This window comes from Stegastes partitus, unplaced genomic scaffold (assembly GCF_000690725.1).
Source record: "Stegastes partitus isolate 25-593 unplaced genomic scaffold, Stegastes_partitus-1.0.2 Scaffold448, whole genome shotgun sequence".
Taxonomy (NCBI): domain Eukaryota; kingdom Metazoa; phylum Chordata; class Actinopteri; family Pomacentridae; genus Stegastes; species Stegastes partitus.
This window is the reverse complement of record NW_007578179.1, coordinates 345,777-368,122: the sequence shown is the minus strand read 5'-3', so window position 1 is coordinate 368,122 and position 22,346 is coordinate 345,777. Positions and strand designations below refer to the sequence as shown.

Sequence of the window (22,346 nt, the reverse complement as noted above, 5' to 3'; positions counted from 1 at the left end):
GCTTTCTCCTCCCCTTCTGCTATATATGTGTACTGTTAACAAATTCCCGCTCACTACAAGAAACAGCAGCAGCAACAACTTCAAGGCAGCAACCTACCAGAATGAAAAGCATTCTCTAAAGGTGCAAAAAAAAAAAAAACACCCTGGTGGAATTATCTGTTTAAACGACAGCGTTCGCCTTCTTGAATGAGATTTTTGTCGACTAAAAACATCCATCCATCCATTATCTATACAACGCTTAATCCTCACTAGGGTCGTTGGGGGGCTGGAGTCTATCCCAGCTGACTTAGGGTGACAGCAGGGGACAGACAACCAAGCACACTCACATTCACACCTACAGACAATCTAGAATCACTAATTAACCTCAACATGTTTTTGGACTGTGTGGGAGGAACCCGGAGAGAACCCACGCTGCACGGGGAGAACGTGCAAACTCCACATAGAAAGATCCCGGGGTGCAAACTGGCGAACTTCTAGCTGCAAGGCGACGGTGCTAACCACTGATCCACCTTGCAGCCCCCTACTAAAAACTTTCCTCCTTTCATATTTTGAGTGAACACCATTGCTGCATCCTGTTCTTAGTTCCACCAAAGAGCAATTTTAGTTGGTTTAAAGAAATACTGGAGCGTTGTTTTCCCCTATAGCAGAATAATGACATGTAGCCAGGCCATTCTACACAGCACTGTGTCAACACTAGAGAATGGTCTAACTGTGTGATGCATACTCTGCTACATGTGCTGCAGACTGGAGGGGGAGCTGCTCTGTTGGACAAACAGATAGCACTGTTTCTAAATTCCCCAGAGGTTTTCTATATTATGTTCTGTAAAAAAAAAGTTCTCATATCAACATATATCAGACTACATACGCACCAATATCAGCTGATAATATAGCCCAACAGATATATTACTTAATACCTACAAGTGACAAAAAAAAAAAAACATTCATGAAAAAAGTTTCTGCAAGTGTTGAATGTGAGTGTCAAGGGAGGCACATTCAGTTCACAGTCAAGTGTACTCGAGCGAGTCTTGATTGAATGAAATCTCTAAAGACCAGCACCTTATCATGAGACATAGAGAAAAGGTCATGCTCATAATAAGCTAACAAGCAACACTTTCTCTTAAAATCAAAAGTTTCCTGTAGTGCTGGGATCTACATAGTGGTGAAGGCAGAGGTGTGTTCAGAAAGAAGCGTGTGTAGTTTGTACGACGTGTCGCCTCACCGCTGTTTTCTTCTATCAGTGCAATCTAACAACGATTTGACAATGATGGATGTGTCAGAACACACAGGTATTAAGACAGAGCACCACAACAGTTTATGAGATGGAACAACATAGTTACGGCGAAGGGCAGGGTGAATTGTTGTGGTGTATAAGAGGTGTCATGTGAAGCTCCAGCAAGTATTTATGTGTAAATGGATGTGTGAGGGTGTGAAGATGAAGAAGAACAAAAAGAGACAAAAAGGAAAAAGAGAGGGAAACACATTTTCTAGGACATCATCACAGAAAAGAAAGAAATAATCAAAGTAAAAAACAGTGACAGACAAGAAAAAAAAGTTGATGAGACCCAACATTTTCTGGTGGGCGTTCAGTATGTCGCAGTTTGGTACTTATTTAAATAAGTGTCATAAATAGTCGTGGAAATTATTTTTAAAAAAGAGAGTTCAAAAGTTCAAAACCTGCTTACTTTCTCTGCTCTGCATACCTGGCCTATCACTACGTGAGGTGGGTATAAATATCACATTGTTGGTTTTGGAAAGTTAAGTCCCCCCCCCCAATTCTGACATTTGAAAGGTGTAGGAGGGGAGTCGGGGGACAGACACTGTTCGACTGGCAAGCACTTGAAAGTGTTTCTGAGAAATGGTCGTCTCATTTCCTCATGACTAAGCCAGTAAACACCTTCCATCCTAACTTGACAGCTACACAGGTGGTGGCCATGTTTCACAGTTTCCCTGAATTATAAATGCCAATGCACTGGAAATCTGCAATGTGCATGAAAAAGTTTTGATCGGGTTTTTGGCTTCATTTTCTGGCCTCGCCATCTTACAAGTCTAATGGATGTTGAGGTGTATGTTGGGGCATTACCTTGGCACAAGATAATGGTCAAGGAGGACAAAAACTAAAAGCTTTGCTCAGTGCTTCCGTGGTGATAAAACCAATAAAAGAATACCTTTTTCCACTAGGAAATAGAAAAACAATTAACAAAAACAAAACCCAGCAGCAGTGAATCAGAATGCACTCTGTTACACTGCCTTTACAGGAGAGATAACGGTATTTATAGATAATACGGATTTTTTTCCCCCCCCGCTTCCAGAACACACACACAGACAGTGAAAAAAAAATACTAACATGAGATTTGGATGGAACTGAAAAATCACTAACATGCTGTGACAATTACTACATTAGTCAGCCTCTAAAATTAATCTCACCCGAATAGGACTGAAGGCTGTTCTAAATGAGCTGTCTGGCTACGACGGCACAGTGGGTATCCTTCTGTGCCCTGTGTGTGCATGTGTGTGTGTGTTTTCGTGTATGAGGCCGCATGTACCCTAGTAGTTGTGTTTTAAATGTTCAGACGAGGCTTATGACCACATCCATGACGACTTTATTGACTTGCGTGGTTTGGTTACAGGTCAAAAAACACCTTAGGAGTATAAACAGAAAGGAGACGGCTAAAAGCTGTGTGAGAAATACAGAACAATAAAAAACAGAGAAAGAGAGAAATAATTTCCTTCAACTAGGCCCCAATGTGCAGCGCCACCATGTACTACCCTGCAAAAAAAAAAAATCATTTAAAAAGAGATGACAAACCTTAAACTAAAATGAGAAACTTGATTCTGCTTGCTGAAAGAAGCACCACAAAGTGCATTCAGTCACCCATCAGGTGGCATTTCAACCAATTTTTCGAGGCTGAATTGAATGGAAAGGGCTACGCAAGAGGAGTCGGGCATGCGAATTTCTTTCTAATGTGATTGGAATGGCCTCAGTGGGGATAAATCTGATCAGAATCATTGGAGTGCATCCACTTCTGTCAGGAGATGTGATTTTTGTATAGAGGTTAAGGCCTCTCTACGCTTGCAATCAGCAGCCAGTTGAAGAGTGTATGGAGATGAATTACATTCCCCTTGTTAGCAGAAATTATTCAATTTGTTAACTTTTTTGGGGGGAGAAACACACAATTGAGAAAATGTGAAGGTTGTTTATCCATTAATTCAACATCCCTTTTCCATCTACTTGTTTAACAGATTGCCCATTTCTTCAAATTGAGGAACGGGGTGTGACAAATAACAGTATAATTAAATGTCTTCGGCTTGTTATCTTGATAACAATTTCCTCAACATCTATGCATAACTTTGCACATCTTAAACCACGAGTGACTTGAAAGGTACTGGAAGGGATGTAAAACAGCTAAATCGCCTTGACCAGACTTTCTTGGCGTCTCACTGCATTGAAGCTGGCCTCAACGGTGTCTCCGCAACAATTTCACATAAGATAGGATGATAACATTGTTGTTTTTTAAGCACAGAAAGTACTAAAGGCTAATCTGCTGCTCAGTTCATTGTATAATAACTGTGGCCTTGTGTGGAACAGGAACACAAAGTACCACATTGGAGGTTGCTCAAACCAAACAAACATAAATCAGAAAGAGACTTTCACAAACTGATCCAGCATTAAGTTCCCTCCCTTGTGTATGAACTACTCGTCCATGTTGTCCACAGTACCTGTCTTCTACCAGCTTGCTGTCTGTTTTTATCTACTATATGTCTTTCTGGCTAACTATAATTAATATTATTTGTGCAAGCTGGCAGAAAAGGGCAAGAGAGGCAACTTAAGTGTTTAAAAAAAGAAGAGGTGACATTTGTACACACACAGTATCATGTCTTCAAGAAAGAGCTACGACCTCTGCCGCGGGTTTTTATGAATTATATCAGCTGAGCAGAGAATCTAAAGAGCAGGTCAGCATCATATCCGAATAATAAATAACAACATCTGTGCATCTGGACATAAACTGTATACACACAGGAACCATAGAGAAGAGACGTCACCTGCTTAGACATCCAAAAACGTACCAGTAGTCACTTAGTTTCATTATTCTCAATTTGATTTTAAGGGAAACATATTTTCTCCTGAACTATGTGTGTTTGTGGCCTATCACAAATATTTGTCTAATCAACCTATCTTGCTATGGATTTTACTGCTCCATCCATATTAGAACATATAGTAGTATTTGGTGGCCAAACCTAACTAAACAAAGCGCAACAACCAAAGTAAACAACAAATAACAATGAATGTAAGTCTAAAAATAATGGTCCACCAAGGGACACAACCCCAGTCTCCAAGGTGGAAGTCTAAATGCGGACTTATGCCTCAACCTCCAAACATGGACTCTGTGGCATATTTTTTTTTATTTTTTTAAATTGGAAGCTAGTCTTAACTTTAAGAGTGAAAACACTTTTCTTTCAAAAAGTGATGCAAGTGCAGTTTAGCTGTACAGGAATGTAATCTTTGTGAGACAACGTTGTAAAAACTGGACTTCTATAACATTTCATGTTGCAGAGACAGCCAAGTACAGGCTTAAATCATTAGATCTGACAAATAACTAGACTTCAGACTATTAGATATAATCGTCAATGTTTTAAGTAGGATTATTTGTCTCTGTGTTCTGAGTGAATTAAGAGTCTTATGAAACTTAAAAGCACAGCTGACCAAGCCTTTAAAGCTGCTCAGCTGCATTAAAACCGGCAGAAAACATATGTCTTCGGGAAAAATTAAAATTGTCATAAGGCCGTTTTATTTTGAATGTTTAAAGATGAGTGCTGTGGTAACAGATATAACACATGTCTGTATTTCCAAGGTTTAAAGAAGTCTCTATAATGTCTTTCCTTTACCATTCCGCACTCCACGACCCTATTAGCAAATCACAAATTATGAGTCATGTACTCCTCCAATCAGCAGGAGCTGTGGATTCTTATTTCAGAAACACAGCTGTTTAGTTCTGAGATAGCCCGAGGGCAGGGTAGAAAACTCTTTTTTTTTTCCAGGAGACAGTAGATTAGTCTAACTTGGCTTTTTGCAATCAGCCCCAGACTGAACTGCCTTTCTAAGATGTTAGTCTAATGAATAATTTGAGATGTAAAAGGCCTATTCAAATTTCACGATGAAGGGTTTTGATTTTATCTCAAGAACTCATATCACAGAAACACTGATATTGAGGAACAGACATTTAACGAAAAGAAAATATGGATTTTCTGACATCAGATCCAGAGAACTCTTTTGATTAAACTTCCATCTCTTTTACACATTAACACACTTCAGCTTGTGACAGTGTGTGTGTGTGTGTGTGTGTGTGTGAGAGACTGACCAATCCTTCTTGTTAGTGTGATGCTCAGACAACAGAGATAAACAATGTTTAGAGAAAAGGTTATCTGGAAAGAGAAAGTCAGGTCAGACAAGACTGGAATTCTGTTTAGTGCTACTGCTTTTACAAAAATGACATTTTGTATATGTATAAACACTGTGTGAGAACGTGTGTAGCCTCATGACTGTTTGTATGACTTCATTTTGTGCCCGTTAAACTCGTGTCTTCCCATGTTTTCCTGCACTCGTGTGTCTTTTTAACCCTCTCATGCTGTAACATCACTCTGGGGGAACAGACTATAATTATAAATTCACAGTCATTAGAATTATACATTATTAATTTCTAATTATGCAGCATCTGACACAATGATAAATGTTTCACTATAAAAAGAATGTCCTCGTGTCTGCTGAAACAAAGGTGAATGTACACAAATGTCAATTCATTAAGAAAAAGTTGCTGCCCTAGACTCTTTTATTAACACGCTGGTGCTTGGAATACACCTCTGGCAGGAGCTCTGATTTTTTTTTTTTTTTTTACTTTCTTCTAAAATACAGTAGCACACTTTAACTGGGACAAAATTGGGTAAAAAAAAAAAAAAATCGTGTCATGTGCATCGGGTCTAAATTAAACTAGGACGCACTGTGACACTGCAGCCTCTCAGGTGGCAACCGTAGATTATTTTTACACCCACGGAGTCGTTTTCTGGAGTGCCAGGACAAATTCTCTTCTTCTCGCCCCTCCCTCAATCCCTCGTTTTTTTTTTTTCCTTCCACCTCCCTATCGTCTTTCTCTACCGCCCTCCTCAAACTATTTCATCATTTCTGCTCTCCCTCACCTCCATCTCTTGCACTCCTCTTCTCTTTTACTTATCGGTTAATGTCATCAAACCGAACGTGCTCCTTTTGTACACACCTCAACGTTAGCTCCCACACTTTCCCCAACCCTTCTCCCTCATCCCCTCTCTCCTCAATCCATCTTATAGTCAAGCACAATGCCCTATTCTCCGCTCTGCAACTTTTCCCCCTCATATTCAGCTTCTATTCATGCAATATGCCCTCCATCTTTATGTTGTTTTCCGTGCCTCCAGCTCTGTCAAAAGGTTAGCCTTTGCCTCCCACCATCTTACTCATTCTTTTTTCTATGTATACACACACAAAAACTTCTCTTATTCCCTCTATACCTGTTTCTGCCTCCTGCCTAACCTCAGTGCCTCCAACTCTTGCCGCTTTCTCCTGCTCTTTAACTATATCAAGCTCCACGTTGAGCCACACCCCTCAATGCCTCGTCCTTTGAGAAACCACAGTCGTGTTTAGCCAAATTAGGATGAATGTCGGATTTCTAAATCGAAAAAAAAATCAGTAGTCTTGCAAATGTCAGCTGGAAACGAAACCTATTAATTTGCTTTTGAAATACTGTTTAAAAAGAGAATTTTCTTTTAAACACTTGAATGCTATGTGATGCTCGAAGTGATACAATCAAAATCTTCAAAACATAAAGAATATGACCTCCAGTAGGACAAACTCCAGAGTAACATCCATCCATCCATTGTCTGTACACCACTTAATCCTCACTAGGGTCACGGGGGGCTGGAGTCTATCCCAGCTGACTTAGGGTGAAGGCAGGGGACACCCTGGACAGGTCACCAGTCTATCACAGGGCCACACTTAGAGACAGACAACCAAGCACACTCACATTCACACCTACGGACAATTTAGAATCACCAATTAACCTCAACATGTTTTTGGACTGTGGGAGGAAGCCGGAGAACCCGGAGAGAACCCACACTGCACGGGGAGAACATGCAAAAATCTATGCAGAAAGATTCCGGTGCCCCCACTGGGATGCGAACCGGCAACCTTCTTGCTGCGAGGCAACAGTGTTAACCACTGAGCCACCTTGCAGCTCCAGAGTAACACGTTAATTACAATTAGCTATGTGAGAAAAAAGAAGAACCTGGTTTATGTATGACGGCAGCAGCTTGCGACACAAAAATTGTCACCCTACAGCACAAATCTACATATCTACATGGCTACACGATAAGCTTTATCCACAGACAGGGACATTTCAGCTTTTAGGAGTGACTGCCATCGTAGCCAGATTGCTACAGTACATGCCGCATAATTGCAATACCCGCACCTCAATTCGATCTGGCAACATTTGTGGCCTGCTGTAACCTCTCTGTCTCATTTTCATTGTTTCCTCTCTGCCGCTTCACCTTCCACTGCGAAAAAAAAAATGTCCCCAAACAAGTCTATTTTCTATTGATCATTGGTGAAGTCTTTATACAAGCCTATATCTATGTTTCAGACAGTTTAATCAGACCGTTTCCTCTCTTTCCTAATGAAACCACCACCTCTGATCCCACTTTTCCAAGCTGTCCACCTTTCCTGTCTGTCCATCTGTAGCATTTCTTCATGGGAGAGTTTGAGCCAGAGCTGCTGTCTTCATGCTGTGTCCCACCCTACATTTTTAATTTTTCCTTATCATCCAGCTGCCACTGATACTCCATGTAGGTCAATAAAGAGGGCATGCAGTCACACAAACAACCGCTCTCTCCCTCTCTCTCTCTCTCTCTCGCACACACAAATAAATAAACGCACACTATCTGTGACGACAGCTGAAAATTATGTACGTAGCCCCGTGTCGAAATAAACACTGACACACGGATAGAGGTGCAATCACATACACTTAGCACAGCAGCACACTCAATAAACAGCCAATATTTGTTGCCTTTGTGCAGCGGTTTGTGGTCGTGTTTTACTGCGCTATATATAAAAAGGCTGGTGTGTACATTCATGCATGTGAATGGGACTGCAATACACTGCGGTTCAAAAAAAAAAAAAACACCACCACAGGCAAGTAACATGGAGCTGAGGACTCTATCGCTCCTCTCTCCTCTAACAGTCTAACAAGAACTCTGCTGCGACCAAACTAAATCCCGGGGAAAAGCTTGACAAAAGCCCTCCCTTGGTAAACTTAAACCCTGCTCGCACACTCACAAGCAAAGCACGCACTTGAGCACTCACACACATGCTCCCTACAGAGATTAATAAATCTCATCCAGATCGCACAGCTCTGATGGACTAGGTTGACAGAGGGGGTCTGGAGCCTGTCAAGGCAAGCAAAGCACTTTGGCCCTCTCTCATTCAATTTATCCCCACCTCTCGCGTTTTTTTTTTTTTTTTATCAATCTTTTTTGCTACTCTCTTCTTTATATCACCCTCTCCTTCACCCTCTCTGCCTTGCCCCATTGCTCTCTTTTTTTTTCTATTAGATCTCTTTATGATTCATTAGAAGCGGGTTTGGAAAAAAAAAAAAGGCAGTTAATTGTTCTGATAAGGGTAAAACCGAAGGAGACACACGGATCAAAGGAAGACTCAGTTTTATATTTTTGATCACAGACCGACTGCTGTGTCCTTTTAATTGAACTAGCGGGCTCAGTGTAATTGAAGGCTGTGTGAGTGCATGGCTTGATCTGCAGCTCAAAAAGCACAACAACAGAGCCCTGCAAAAGTACAACATGTGCATAAAATGAAGGCATAAACTGTATATGCTGTAACGTTTTAAGCTCCGGAGACACTGCATGTTTTTATTTTTTTTCATAATGTTAACACATTTTAAACGGCATTTCAGCATAATCACAACCTGTGACTTTTATGCTTGTACTGTGGCTGCTAGCGCTGAACATAAACACGAAATAAATTCAGGAGTGTGCAAATGAATAAAGCAACAAGCATAAAATAGTCTGCTTTAGGTTACCTTAAATGGAAGGGACTTCTCGCTGCAAGGGCTAATGGGTAGAGACTGGAGGCTGCTGGCAGGACTTGTCTCTGTGCTCTGCAAAAGATTCAAACATGAGGAGAAAAAACAACATCAAGACGAGGTTTGTAATATACATAACGCTGGTGATAAACCAGCTAAGTGCACAGCATAACTTTTACCAGAATATAATATTTCAATTTGTGACAAAAGTTTTAAAAATTATAGTTTATATCCTTGCAAATTTGTCGTGTCGTTAAGCAGTATTAGAAAGACGCTCCACATGGAAGTCGGTCTATGACTCATTCAATATAAAAACAGAGGTGTAATGAATTAAAGATAGCTGCTCATTTACACTGCAGCATCCTAAACCTTGGGAGCATTTTACACAGAATGTCTGAAAGGCAATATTAAAGCTTTACTATTGATTCAGGCCTCGAACCTCCTTTGGTTCACAAAAAGAAACAAGATGTAGGTGAGATGGTTCTATCAGTACAATACCATGTTCTAACTTGTATTTTTTTCCCCCACCTGGTTTCTTACATAATCTCTGTGTTTTCTAACATCATCTGTGATCAGACACATTTTGGCACTGCTCCTCGACACAGGTGTCTAGTGGGCAGATAGCAGGGGCAGATAGAGGAGGATCTACAATACACACACACACACACACACACACACACACCCCAACCTGCTGTCACACGCACGCAGACGAAACACGGTTCCTTAAAAAGAGCAGACGCTGGTCTAAATGTCACCTGCGAAGGCTTATGATAGGACAGATGGGAAAGCAGGAGAGGATAAAATCGTCTCCTCAGCCAGGGACTGCCGATACTGATATAATGCTGCATAGTAAAGACATGACAGCACACGTAAGGAGGATATGACAAGATACATGACAAAGAGGAAGTAAGAAAAGGGAAAAGGTAATGGGAAGCACGAGCTGAATACATGTTCTGCACGCTTTGATTTCCGATACGGGTCCATTTTTTGCCATACGCTGCCCTTTTTTTTCCAGATTTATATGCAAAACATCCCTCCGTTGTTTAGGCAAGACGATCATGCTCACAATCCTCCAAAAATGTGCTTTTCAGGCATTAGTCTAATTTCTATGTGCATATTTTTTGGCCTACTTTGGAGGGGGAAGTTCTGAGAAACATTAGAGCCCAAATCTTTGCACAGCATAAACTTGATGGTTTATTGGTTTGGCTGACCTTTTAAAGAAGCATACCTCCCTATCAGAATTATAGGTGTGCTATGGCGTCAGGCCCTCAATGTGTCATCGGTGATCAATGCCTTTCTCTATGTAGAGAGACAGGCACGCACTCACTGACACCCACACTCTCTCTCTCTCTCTGTCTGTCACACATACACATTCTCTTTAAGGTCACCCCTGTCCCACAGGCCTTAACACACAACTGTCCCCACAATTAGATGTGGTTCAGTAAAAAGCCTTTCAGATTTAAGAATTGGCTGCCGGGGAGCTGCGGATTTAATGACTTGCACTACACTGAAACTAAATGTCTACAGATGATGAATGGCCTAAGAAAGGAAAGCAGGTTTTGTCGTTTGATGCACACCTTTAATCACATCCACACATCAGTTAAATCAAGAAATGAAAACCCTCAAATAACTCCAGGCGCATTTACTCCCACCCGCTCATTGACATTTGACTTTTTATAGGAAGAGAGCACCGTTGGAAAATCCGCCATGCAATTTAGTGAGTTCTTCGGCGAGCACAGCGTAAGGGCTTTAAACTGAAAATACTCTGCTTGAGCATCCCCGCTTCTTCCTCAGGATGGTTCTCTGTTTCAGACACAGAATGTAGTCGTATGTGTCCACCCAGGCTTTTTGCTGGTGTTGACAGGTCACACACTAGCTAGCTGCTGTATGACAAGATTCTGTTTCTTTCTAAGAACTAATTTAACTGTGGCAATAAGGATGAATAGCACAACCTGAAATGTAATGAACAACAGCATTTTCAACACTGGGCTGCTGATATGATTTGGTGGAGGCACCATGAATAAGCCGCTGCCACAAGTCAAGCAGCTCCCTCAGGGGTTAGAGTCGGTCGGACTCGGGCCCGGCGGTGCATGTTTGGATACAGTACAACAATGCCCACAAAGGCTGTGAATATGTGCTGTAACAAATGGGGCATCGCAGTTTTGCTAGAATCCACGGCTGACATTGACAAATGGGGATCATTGTGTTAGGCAACATTAATGCACACATAGACAGCGGCATTTTAGAAGTGTTCCTCCATGCAACCAACAGGACAAACTGCTGAAAGAGAAATAATTCAAGCGAAGATTGAGTCTCCGTGACTGGCTAAAAAAAAAAAAAGCTAATTTGACAAATGTGATGCACAATAAACACAAGAAATTACAAGATGTATCATCTGGCTCGTGGTCATGCCTGACTGTGTAAGTATTGTTGTGTGATTTGTGAGGGACTCTGTCACTACTATTGAAGAGCAGCTGACATAATTTGGTACTTTTTATTGTTTTACTCACTCTTATAGGGGTTTAATGCACAGGGATGTGACACAGCATCTAGCACATGTATTTAAGCCAGAAAAAATATAGTTCTTTCATTTTATGTCTCGAATACAGTTATCCCTTTTGTAGATTAAAGCATGTAGTAACTGAGAACTGTGATGCTCCATCTCCTAACCAGTACAGCACTACAATTACTGTATTGTAGTGGGGATGTCCCCTAATCTTAAGATCTGGTTAGCCACAAACCTATACGCGAGTCTTTGTCTTGCAGAAATGTGAAATATTCTATGAAAACTACTGAGGTAATGCTGTCCTAGTTTACACCATCCTAATTAAACACGTTTGCTGCCCTGAGGTCGGTAAGCGTCATTGAAGTCTTTATCACGGTACTCCTTTACTCGCGAGAGCCCACCTCCTCGGGTCGCTACAGTATTAGACAGTAAGAGGCTCCACCTGGTGGTGAAACCAGGTACCACAGCTAATCTACAATACTTGGTGTATACATTATCTAGGAGAACGACATCAGTGATCAGCAGATACTAAACATTAAAAGACTTGGATGTGAAGGGGGAAAACAAACATGATTGGAACAGCTTAAATTTGTGCAAAACCTGAATATAACACAAAGACAATATGCAGTGATTATGTAAATGTTTATGCAAATTATGTTAATATGCAATTTAATTTGAGATAATGAAGTACTGGACTTTTAGATTTTTAGGAGAGGAGAGGAGAGGAGAGGAGAGGAGAGGAGAGGAGAAGACAAACTGCCCATTCTTTACTTTGGGACAGTATTATTAGCCAACACTACAAATTTCTATTGAAAAAACAAAAATAAGAGGAGAAGTTAAGGGCTATAAGTTAAGGTAAACAAGGTAAACAAAAAAACAATAGAAGAGAAGATTGGAGCTCAATAGCAGAAGGTCAAGTAAATAAAATGCAAAGAAAACAGATATGCCTAGTCACCCTTCCCTTGCTGCAGAATGGATTATATCTGCTGATGGAAGGTAACAAAATTTGCAAGTTAATGACACAACAGAGCAAGCAAAGAGGGCAAAGTATCTCCTCTTTCATATTCATGTTCTGCTGCCGTGTACCCTCTCTCTCTCTCTCTCTCCCTCCCTCTCTCTCTCTCTCTCTTGCACTCCCTTTAGTTTATGTCTCTCTCTACAAATTATTATTTCATCATTTTCACGTCTCATGTCTCTCTCGCAGTGGCCCTGGGAGAAAAACAGAGAGATGAACAGTAAAGAGATCAGGAGAAAGCCGTACATATCCCTCTGCAGACTGTAATTCACAGCTAGCTTTGATCTTAGTTTAGAGATACTAATGGTGGGGTTTTAGGGAAGGTCTGGTCACCCTTTTATATCTTTTTTTTTTTTGTGTGTATTTGTATTTCTGAGTATGGTTCTGTGTAATACTTCTGTATTTGGTGAGGGTCAGTCACCCATGTAGATTACAAAAAGCAGCAGCCAGACACAGCTAATGGATGCTCTTTCAGCTCAACTTCCGAAGCTTATGGCAATGCTAACATCCCTCCTTGGTATGTAGATGTATTATACACTTTTGACATGTCAGCAAAGTGTATTAATGAAAATATTACCACATTCATATCGAGACAAAACATACAGCTTATGTACTAAACACCAGTTGAATCTCCTACTGAAGCTGCACTTATCAAACCTCAAAAAACAATCACTAGGCCTCAGTCACTGGTTCGGACTGTCATGTAAAATTGAAATTGCAGCTGTCATCCAATGGTGTATTATCGTCTATTTGTCTCATTTCTAACTCTACACAAATTGCAATTACCTCAACAAAGCATGTAAATCACATTGGCAACAACTTCATGTTCTTCAAAAAGAAATTCCACATATGATAAAAATCTACAAGCTTTACAAGTTTAAAAGCAAGAATGCTATTATATTCTTTTTAAACTCTGGTGTGGAGCAGTCTGACAGCTGAAAAGGCTGCATGACTGCAGAGGGTTGAAGTCAATACGATTATCTGGTTTACATAAGTCACCCCTGTGCGGCTACTGCAGCGTGTCATGGCTTTACTAAGTGACCATTACAGCTAATCACGTCTATAATAGCGTGGATGTAATTTTACTGAGATGGCCTCATAACCTGGGGTAAAACTTTAGCTTTAAGCAGACTAAACCATTTAAAGAGCAGAGTTACAGTCTGAAACAGGAGGATTAATGTGCGCGCTGTGAGTGTATTTGTGTATATATAAAGAATGTGATGGCAGACACTCAAATAAGCCTCCCAGTTTCCTCCTCCAAATGTAGAAGCTGATTAAATTGACAAAACAAAGTGATTAAAGAGACCTTTTAAAAGCAGAAAGGCAACCTCTTTGACAAGATTTCATGGAGCTGAAATAAAGCTGATTAAAACAGAGAGTAAAAAAATCTGTGAGTGCAGAGCTGTGCACAGTGATTTTAAATGAAACTGCTGCATATTAATTGCTAACCCATTACCCTTACCAGTTCAGAAAAGATGAAGTATTTATGACTTGATGAGAGAAATGCAGTCAATGCGGTGTAACTTATGTGCGAGGTCACAATCACGACAGAGGTTGTATAACGTGATGTCATCTTAATGTTTTTATTTGGTTGTCTGCACATAAGTCCTTGTCAAGCGGCGTCTACATGTTTGTGGCTGCATGCTATGTGAGTACTCTACCTCCTGCAGTGTCCGTCTCAGTCTTAACAGCAGGGTTTTGACAGCAGTGCAGTCCTGCTGCATCAGTCTGAGTGGAAGGGCCTCGAGCCCCGGAGGTAAGGGGTCATCTTCCCTCCCTAAAACCAGCCCTGCGCTCCAGTCGGCGGGCAGCAGGCTGGTCGGACGGTTGGGTTCCCTGGAGGAGAGGTGGAGAGAAGGGAAAAACAGAGACATAAAGAAATTTATTGTTAGTGTGAGTCTAACCTTGACCTGTCTTCACTGCTACCCACTGCTCTCCACTAGGAGGATCTCTTTGGTGGGTATTGATGATGTACATGACACATTACATGCTAATGTGAAGATAACAGCTGCTTCTGAATATCCCAGTAATTCCCAGAATTCTGTGACATATCATGTGTGACCAACAACACTGCACAAACATGGCTGGAACAATAACTTGGCAGCGTGCGGAACAACAACACGTGCCAATTAGATGCAATGCAGCAAACTATAGCTTCCACAGAGCAATAAAAATCTGCTCGTATAATACTGAGAACAGGCCACATCTGTTATTCACAATTTTTCAAGATTTCTTAGGAGATTTTGAAACTTTCTGTCTTTAGGATTCCCATTAAGAGAATCAAAAAAAAATACACTGCTGAAAAGTGAAACGCATGCCCCTAAATTCTACACTAAGCAGCTTTAAATAATACATAGTGAGAAGAGAAACAAGACAGAAAGAGAAATAGAGAAACAGAAGAGAGATCCCTACACAGAGGGAAATTAGACAGGGCAACAAAAGTCACGGTGGAGATCAAGACCCACAACAGTCACGATGCAAAGCAGATGCACCACAGGACTCCCTGAGGACTTTGTTTTAATGAGCACTCATTTCTATAACAAGTCTGTTTTAAGATAGTTTAAAACCAACAATATAAGGTGATAATGTACTCCCACATGAACAAAAGTCTATCTGCTAATCTCACTATCATTACCATCCCGAAAAGGATATCTTATTGCCAAGAGATTTAATATATGCCCACAATTATTATGGAGGAGAACCTTTATGTTTGTGCATGATTGTGACTGTGGTGCATGTAGGAGGTTTCTCATTTGGAGCAGTGCGTATAACAAAGTCTTCTATGTTAAACGGAGGCCGACTCGCTGGCCGCTTGACAAATCGAGGAAATGAAACCTTTCCAAAAAAAAAAGAAAAGTTCACGAGTCACTATTTAAGGTCTGATTACCAACAAGCCTCCAAAACAGCGTCGGCCCGTACACAGCTGTGACACTTTTGTGGGGGTGTAAGGTTGGACACACATTAACAGAAACAACTGTGGGAGATCAACCAAAGCACTGTTTTAATTAACTGTCCCATTTGGGAACACAGTCCATTAAACAGTAAACAGGCTTCTGGAGCAGTATGTCTTTAGTCTCCGGTGCGTGGCCTCTGTTCCCCGTCTGACCTTCAACGCCTTCGATATTAAGTACAAATGAGGACAACTCTGAGACGGAACTTTCAGCAGGAGTCAGAGATGCTCAATGTCACAGCGTTCCTCGTATTTCTTTGCCTTCCAGCCGGCACTAAAGCTCAATCCAAGTACCACAACTACAAACACTGACCTTATCTATAAAAACTATATCTTCATAGTCATTCATTGCTCGGAGCCCACTTATTCTGTCAGTTTGAAAGTTTCAACAGAGGCATATTTTTAACTTCAGCTTATGATGTAAGACTGCTTTATATTCTACCGCACATTAAATAGTCTCAAAATAAAGATCAAGCCCTCTTTCTGTTATGTAGCTTTAACTGTTTCAAAAGAATTATGTGACTAATGTTTTTAATTTGGTTTGTTGCATCCTGCCTGGCCACTCACACATACAAAATGTCAAATACATTAGAAAAAAACAAATGCAGAAGCTTACTTCATGATCGTTATGCATAGCTAATGCCCAAATGCTGGATGTGTGTGTAGCTGGTGTTGTGGTTCATAATTCTAACGGTTATTATAAATGATTAAATGAAAGTATAAGATACATTCTAAAAAGCCATTTTCCCTTTTCTACGTTCTCATTTTAAAATTAACATTTAGCCGAGGTTAATAGCTGTTCATGGGAACGTTTAGCACTCGTTTCACACAGTGGTAATTATACGGGAACACTTTCAACCCACTGGAACACAAGCTACGTTCATGGGCACAAATACTGTAATCTAAGTTACTTAGGGGGACCAGGTATTCATTTAGTAATGGATTAAAAATTACAAAAACTAATTGAGACAGCGGTTATAGTACAACGTGAGATAAGGAATTTAAAAGAACAAAGTAAAAATATTCCCAATCTTTAAATTAAATACATGGAATACGTCTTTATGCACTGATTTCTGTGGAGATTTTTCAAAACAGAAGATCCAAGAAAAGCTTGTTCAATCTTTAGCCTACATGTGTTCTAAAGGAGTATTTACAATGAACTATCCTGTACCACGAATATAAGTATGCACAACTTAACTTTTTAGTTTTGCCACTTTAATTCTAATTTAGTCGTAAATCCTTTGTGCAAATGATCTAACTGAGCACCACAATACAAAATGAAATACAGACTGATGATGCCTCTGGTGCAATTAGAGCAGTTGTTGAATATTGACTTAAATAATGTTGTTAATGTATTACTGTGAATATATGCTTTTAAAAATCTTGGGCCATAATCATGACATTTTCCCTTGAATAAGTGAGTAAACTATGCAGAAATTAATGGTTATGGGCAGTTCATTCATTTCAGATAGTCAAAGAAAGCTGCCCTGAGGAAAATGGGGAAAAAAAATAAATTAATGAAAAGATGAATCAAATGTGTTTCAATAAACTGAATTCCTACATTATAAATGTCTCTGCCAAGTAGTGATATTTTGACAGAAGTGCATAAAGGGGGACTGTGTATCTCACCTTCTTTATGACATTTTCAAAAGGTGAGCTGGAGAAATACCACCCTCCTGTCTGAAAACCACACAGACAACCTCCCGAGTTCACAGTCTGCATAACAAGAAACGGAGGAGAGGGAGCGACGGCAGTAAAGAAGAGGCGCACGTACGACGCGGGGAACGAGGAGCTCTTTATCATCAAAAGACCATGTTCACTTTGACTGATAGCCATTTAGAGCGAGGTGAGAGGAAATTAGATGCCTTCCGTGCCATTGTCCCAGAAAAAATCACCCAGTAAACAGTGGTGGGGGAGTATTAAGTCGGACAGCGAATTCTCCCGGAAAACATTTTTTGAGCAAAACAAGACAATATCAGTAAAATATCGATCAACGCGAGCCATTCCGGAGAGGACTCCCCTGAAAAGGTCGGACTGAATTGCACTTCCTCTTCGCTGGTTCAGCCGTCCCACGCCTCTCTCTCTGCTTTTCCCCATCATTTATTCACCTTCTTCCCTCACCCCTTTATCTGTCTTTTTCTATTCATCAGTCTTCAAACCCTAACCACGCTCCCCCTACTTCTCTTTGTTCGCCTGCCCTTCCCTTCTCCACCTCCACCTCCACCCTACCCTCCGCCTGAGCACTTGTCTTCCACCCCTCCAGCTCTCCCCTTGCCCCTTCCTCCTTTATTCCCCCCACCCGCCCCCATCACTCTGACACCCACTACACTAAACTGAGGCAGTATCAAAGCCGAAGGTGTCCCCCTGGGGATTCTGCTGAGCACCTCAGACAAATGTCGAGGAAGCCTGCTGTCTTTTGAGGACAGGTGAGCGCTGTCTGTCAAGCAGCCCGGGGTGCTTTTTTTTCCCCCCTTCTTAAACTGTATTGTTTGTAGCTTTTTGTTCCTGCCTGGCATCTCTGGATAGAGCGAACTTTCTCCATTTAGTTCTCTCTTGCCCCACCCTGCTATTCAGGCGGGGTGAATTGAGCATAAATAAATGACAAATGATCAATCAGGCAGTCTTCTCTCCGAGCGCCGTGTCAAATGGCGCAGTGCGGTGCCAAAATGTTTTGGTTTTTTTTTCTTCACAAGGTTGTTTTGTTTTTGTTTTTCCTACATCTGTGTGTTTCTCTGAGCCTGACACTTTTGCCCTTTCTATAGCTTTCACCAGGGTTTCAGGTTGGGATTCTTCTTTTACCTCCGTGGCGCACATCAAATCCGCAGAGCGACAGAGAAATGAGTGGGAGAGGGGTTCAAACGATGCTTGGCTCACCCAAAACAATAATCATAGAGGTGCCTGTATGCAAGGTATTCACTCTTTCAGGGGACTAGAAGTTGAATATTTCTGGTTAAACTGAGCAGCTGAGGGACGTACTCTAAAGATATTTCACCGTGGGCAACGTTTTTTCTTTTAAAAAATGATGGAAATATCACTCATTCCTGGATCCACTGTCAGGCTGTCTGTAGCGGTAAAAAGACATCATATGATGGCTTGATTTTGTTTCTATTCCACAACAGTATCTCGTATTATTTATCCATCTGTGAGTAATTTCTAATCACATTTGACTACAGGAGAACCAGGCTGAAGTCTTGTCTTATTCTGCACCAGAAATCAGTTTTTACTTGAACAATATTCATATATGACCATAACATAAACTTTATAAGGTTATTTTAGGACCTGAGTGAAGGTGTTGTTATATCAAGCATTTCTGAAAGGAAATGAGGGTAAAACATTCATAGGGTATCTGGCAATAGGCCATTTCTGACCACAGATAGTGTCTTAAGTGTTTACATATGTGCGGCATTACATCTTCCTTTACAGCAGAATAACATGAACAATACACATGCTGAACCCTGGCATCAAAGACAAAGGAACAAAAAAATCAGAGGTCCTAGGGTTTGCTTTAATGATAGCACTGGCAAACACTGTCAAGTTGCTTGTGCATGTGTGCGCTTGCATTACTTACGTTGTGGGGACATAAATCTGTTTGCACAGACACAGTGTGGGGGCTCATCTCCATTTCAAGTACAAACAACAAGTCTGCATAATGTAAATCATTAAATTTTAGGTTGAAGACTTTTTTTTTCCTGTTTGCTTTAGCAGAGCTTTCCATAAGCGCCTGCTGCGAGGCAAACAGCTGACTACCCACTTAAGCCCAGCCGGCTTCTTTATTCTAAGAATTTTTTGATTCTAATTAAAAAGTTTTGATTAGGAAGTTGCGATTTGCTATGCGTGTACATTTTATGACCGCTAGCCTCCGCTTCAAACCGCTGTGAGCACGGTGACAGAGTGCCTATCTGTCTGCATCAGTCCCGCCCACACACGCTCTGTATGAATGAGTGTGTGCACTCAGCTAAGAGGTCGTGTCCTGCCAAGTAGAGAGCTGAGAGTCATCCTCGCCGTTTGACAAATATTAGCAAAATAACTTATGACAAAACACAGTAAGAACTGCATTGATTGCACAAACACAGACTTGACCGCTGAGCAGTAAGCATTAAAAAGTCCAATGAAAGCGCTGCATATTCCAGATATGCCACAGAGTCATCTGTGGGCTCAGTGAATGAACAAATGAATGAATTATCTTTGTTTATGCTGTGCTTCTTTACTACAGAAGATGACTACAAGTTGGACTAATTCAGCAGATTCATGATCTGAGTGAAGTGATTTGCTTGTTTTTAGGTTTAATTTATCAATAATTCAAAACCAATGCAAAGGCTAGATAAGACACAGGATTAAAAACATGTTTTTCAGTTTATTTTCATCAAACTAAAGTGACATTATGTTACTCATAAACTCATTTTGTTCTGGACCTTACAGTGACAGTGTCAATAAATGCATAAAAAATAATAAATAAGAACTAATGATTCTTAAATACAAAGAGTCTGATTAGGTGGGAATAGGTGTGGCTTTAAATATTGACATTTATACAGCTTTTTTTCACAGCTGCTAGTTTGACATGAAGCAGCAGGTAAACGCAGGTGTTGCTAATGACACGGAGGAAGGTTCTGTTCTATTTAGGTACGGAGCCTTCATTAATGTGATTAGCAACAAATGTGTTTATCTACTAATTCATGTCAGACTGGCTGCTGTGAGAAACATTTATTTACAGACTGTGTGGGATCAAACACACAAGAAGGCTAATTCTTTATTCTTACATGTTCACAACCAAGTAGGAAAAAAATATCTAATCACTGAGATCAAATGTTAAATGATCCTGACTTATATTGCGTCTTAAAACCTTAGCTAGGTTCTACAAAGCGTTTCACAATGTGTTTCTCGTTCACCCATTCACTCATACATTCACACACCAATGGTGGCATGCAAGGACCCCACTCTACCACCTGAGCCACAACCGCCCCGGATCAGAATTTATGATGAAATAGTGACTTAAGTATATGCCAGACCATCAAATTTGAGCTTTTGCATCGTCTCACTGGCTGGATACTCCCTATCCTTGAAGAGAAGTGGTTTAGGTTGGGTTAATCCGACTCACCACTCATTTAAGTCAGCATTGCCCTGCCCCTCTACCCCTATTTGTGTATTACTGGGGTTTTTTTGCAATGGGAAAGAACAACAACCTCCAAGCAGCAACATACCACACTGAAAATTTCAACTTTTGCTGAGGATTTCCATCATGAAGTACGACAGCCCTGCTAGTTTTTGGGGTGAATTATCCATTTTATTCTCTGTTCTCGGCTTCCTGCATGAAAATATTCCACCACAGTAATTCCAACCATCACTATTTTTAGGGAACCCCAAAGCCGTGTCTTTCACTTAGCCTTACCCAGGATGACTGAGATTGGTTTAAAGAAATTCAAAGAAACCTGAGTGTTTTTCTTGCACTATGGCAGAATGATAGTGAGGCGCAACCACACCATTATGTTGTACTGAATGGACTGGTAAAGAAATACTGCTTTAAGTTGAAAGGTGATGGTTAGATTAAGGTTAGAAAATGAAAATGCAATGCCCTCTGAAGTGACGAAAACACAACTGTGTGTAGGTGTGTGTGTGTGTGTGTGTGTGTGTGTGTGTGTAGGCGCATACAAAAGCATGTCACAGTATATATATTTTTGACACCAGTTACAGGGTAGAAAAAGCCATTTTCCAGCTAAGCATGAGACTCATCTGCAGGTAATTACCACACACACGTACAAGCGCGCACACACACACACACGAGGAAGTGAACAGCACAGTTGAAGACAAGTCTGTTCAGTGATGATAGATGTTATACAGGCAGGGAGGCCGTTCCTCTACCCAGGGTCATCTGTCTTTTCACTGTCATGAGCCGATAGGCTGACACTCTCACTCTATTTCTCTTTTTTACAACTCTCTCTCTTCAGCACTCTCTCAGACACACACACACACACACACACACACACACACTGCACCTCTGAACAGGTTATATGTATGTGTGTGCAGAGAACAGGACTCTGAGATAGTAGTCAATTAGAAGATTACATAAATGGACAGACTCCTAATTTGAATAAAGATGTAGAATTACACCAGCTAGTGTCTGAAACAGGTACTGCACGAGCACGTCAATGTGAAGATAATTACAAGTGAATGCACGGATTAAAGTGCAATTAAATATTTTTCCCTGAGATTTTCTTTCTACTGTCTTTTCAGACTAATTACACAAAGGAAAGAAAAGTAAACAGAAAGAAAACAGTCCTTTTCATTTGCCTTGTTTTTCTTTGCTCCTTCTGCTCTTTCTTCTTTTCGCCTCCATTTAGTTCATGTATTCACTTTGGTATTCTGTTTTCTACTATCTTTTCAATAAACATTCCTTTTTTTTTGTCTTTCTCTCACTTACGCTGTCCTCTCCATCCTTCTGACTCACCCTTCTCCTCTCAGAAGCCATTTCTCAACAGCAGCGTTAGAAGTGATCCATTTCACCAACCTGAAAAAGCCAATTATCTGCCTTTTTTATGACTTTCATTATTTTACCACTCACACAGTGTTTTATTACCAGGTCGCTGGCTCCCAGCGTCGACAAATACCTGCACACACACACACACACACACACACGTATGCATATTCCCACAGGCAGCAAACAATACACACAGAGAGGACCGCTAAGACGCACACATACTCCTGTATGCATACTTAGATGTCTGGGTTTACTTAACGTTCAGTTAGCGTATGAAGGGATGAATA

At 40.8% G+C, this 22,346-nt stretch overlaps 1 protein-coding gene across 1 annotated transcript in view; it reads right to left on the bottom strand.

Annotated features, from left to right (window-relative positions):
- ccser1 (coiled-coil serine-rich protein 1) overlaps positions 1–22,346 on the bottom strand; it is a 124,572-nt gene that overhangs the window by 63,072 nt on the left and 39,154 nt on the right. The window contains exons 7-8 of the mRNA XM_008286309.1: positions 14,299–14,473; positions 9,114–9,191 (exon numbers count right to left, since the gene is read on the bottom strand). Coding sequence (XP_008284531.1) covers positions 9,114–9,191; positions 14,299–14,473 — 253 coding nt within the window. The remainder of the gene's footprint in view (positions 1–9,113; positions 9,192–14,298; positions 14,474–22,346) is intronic.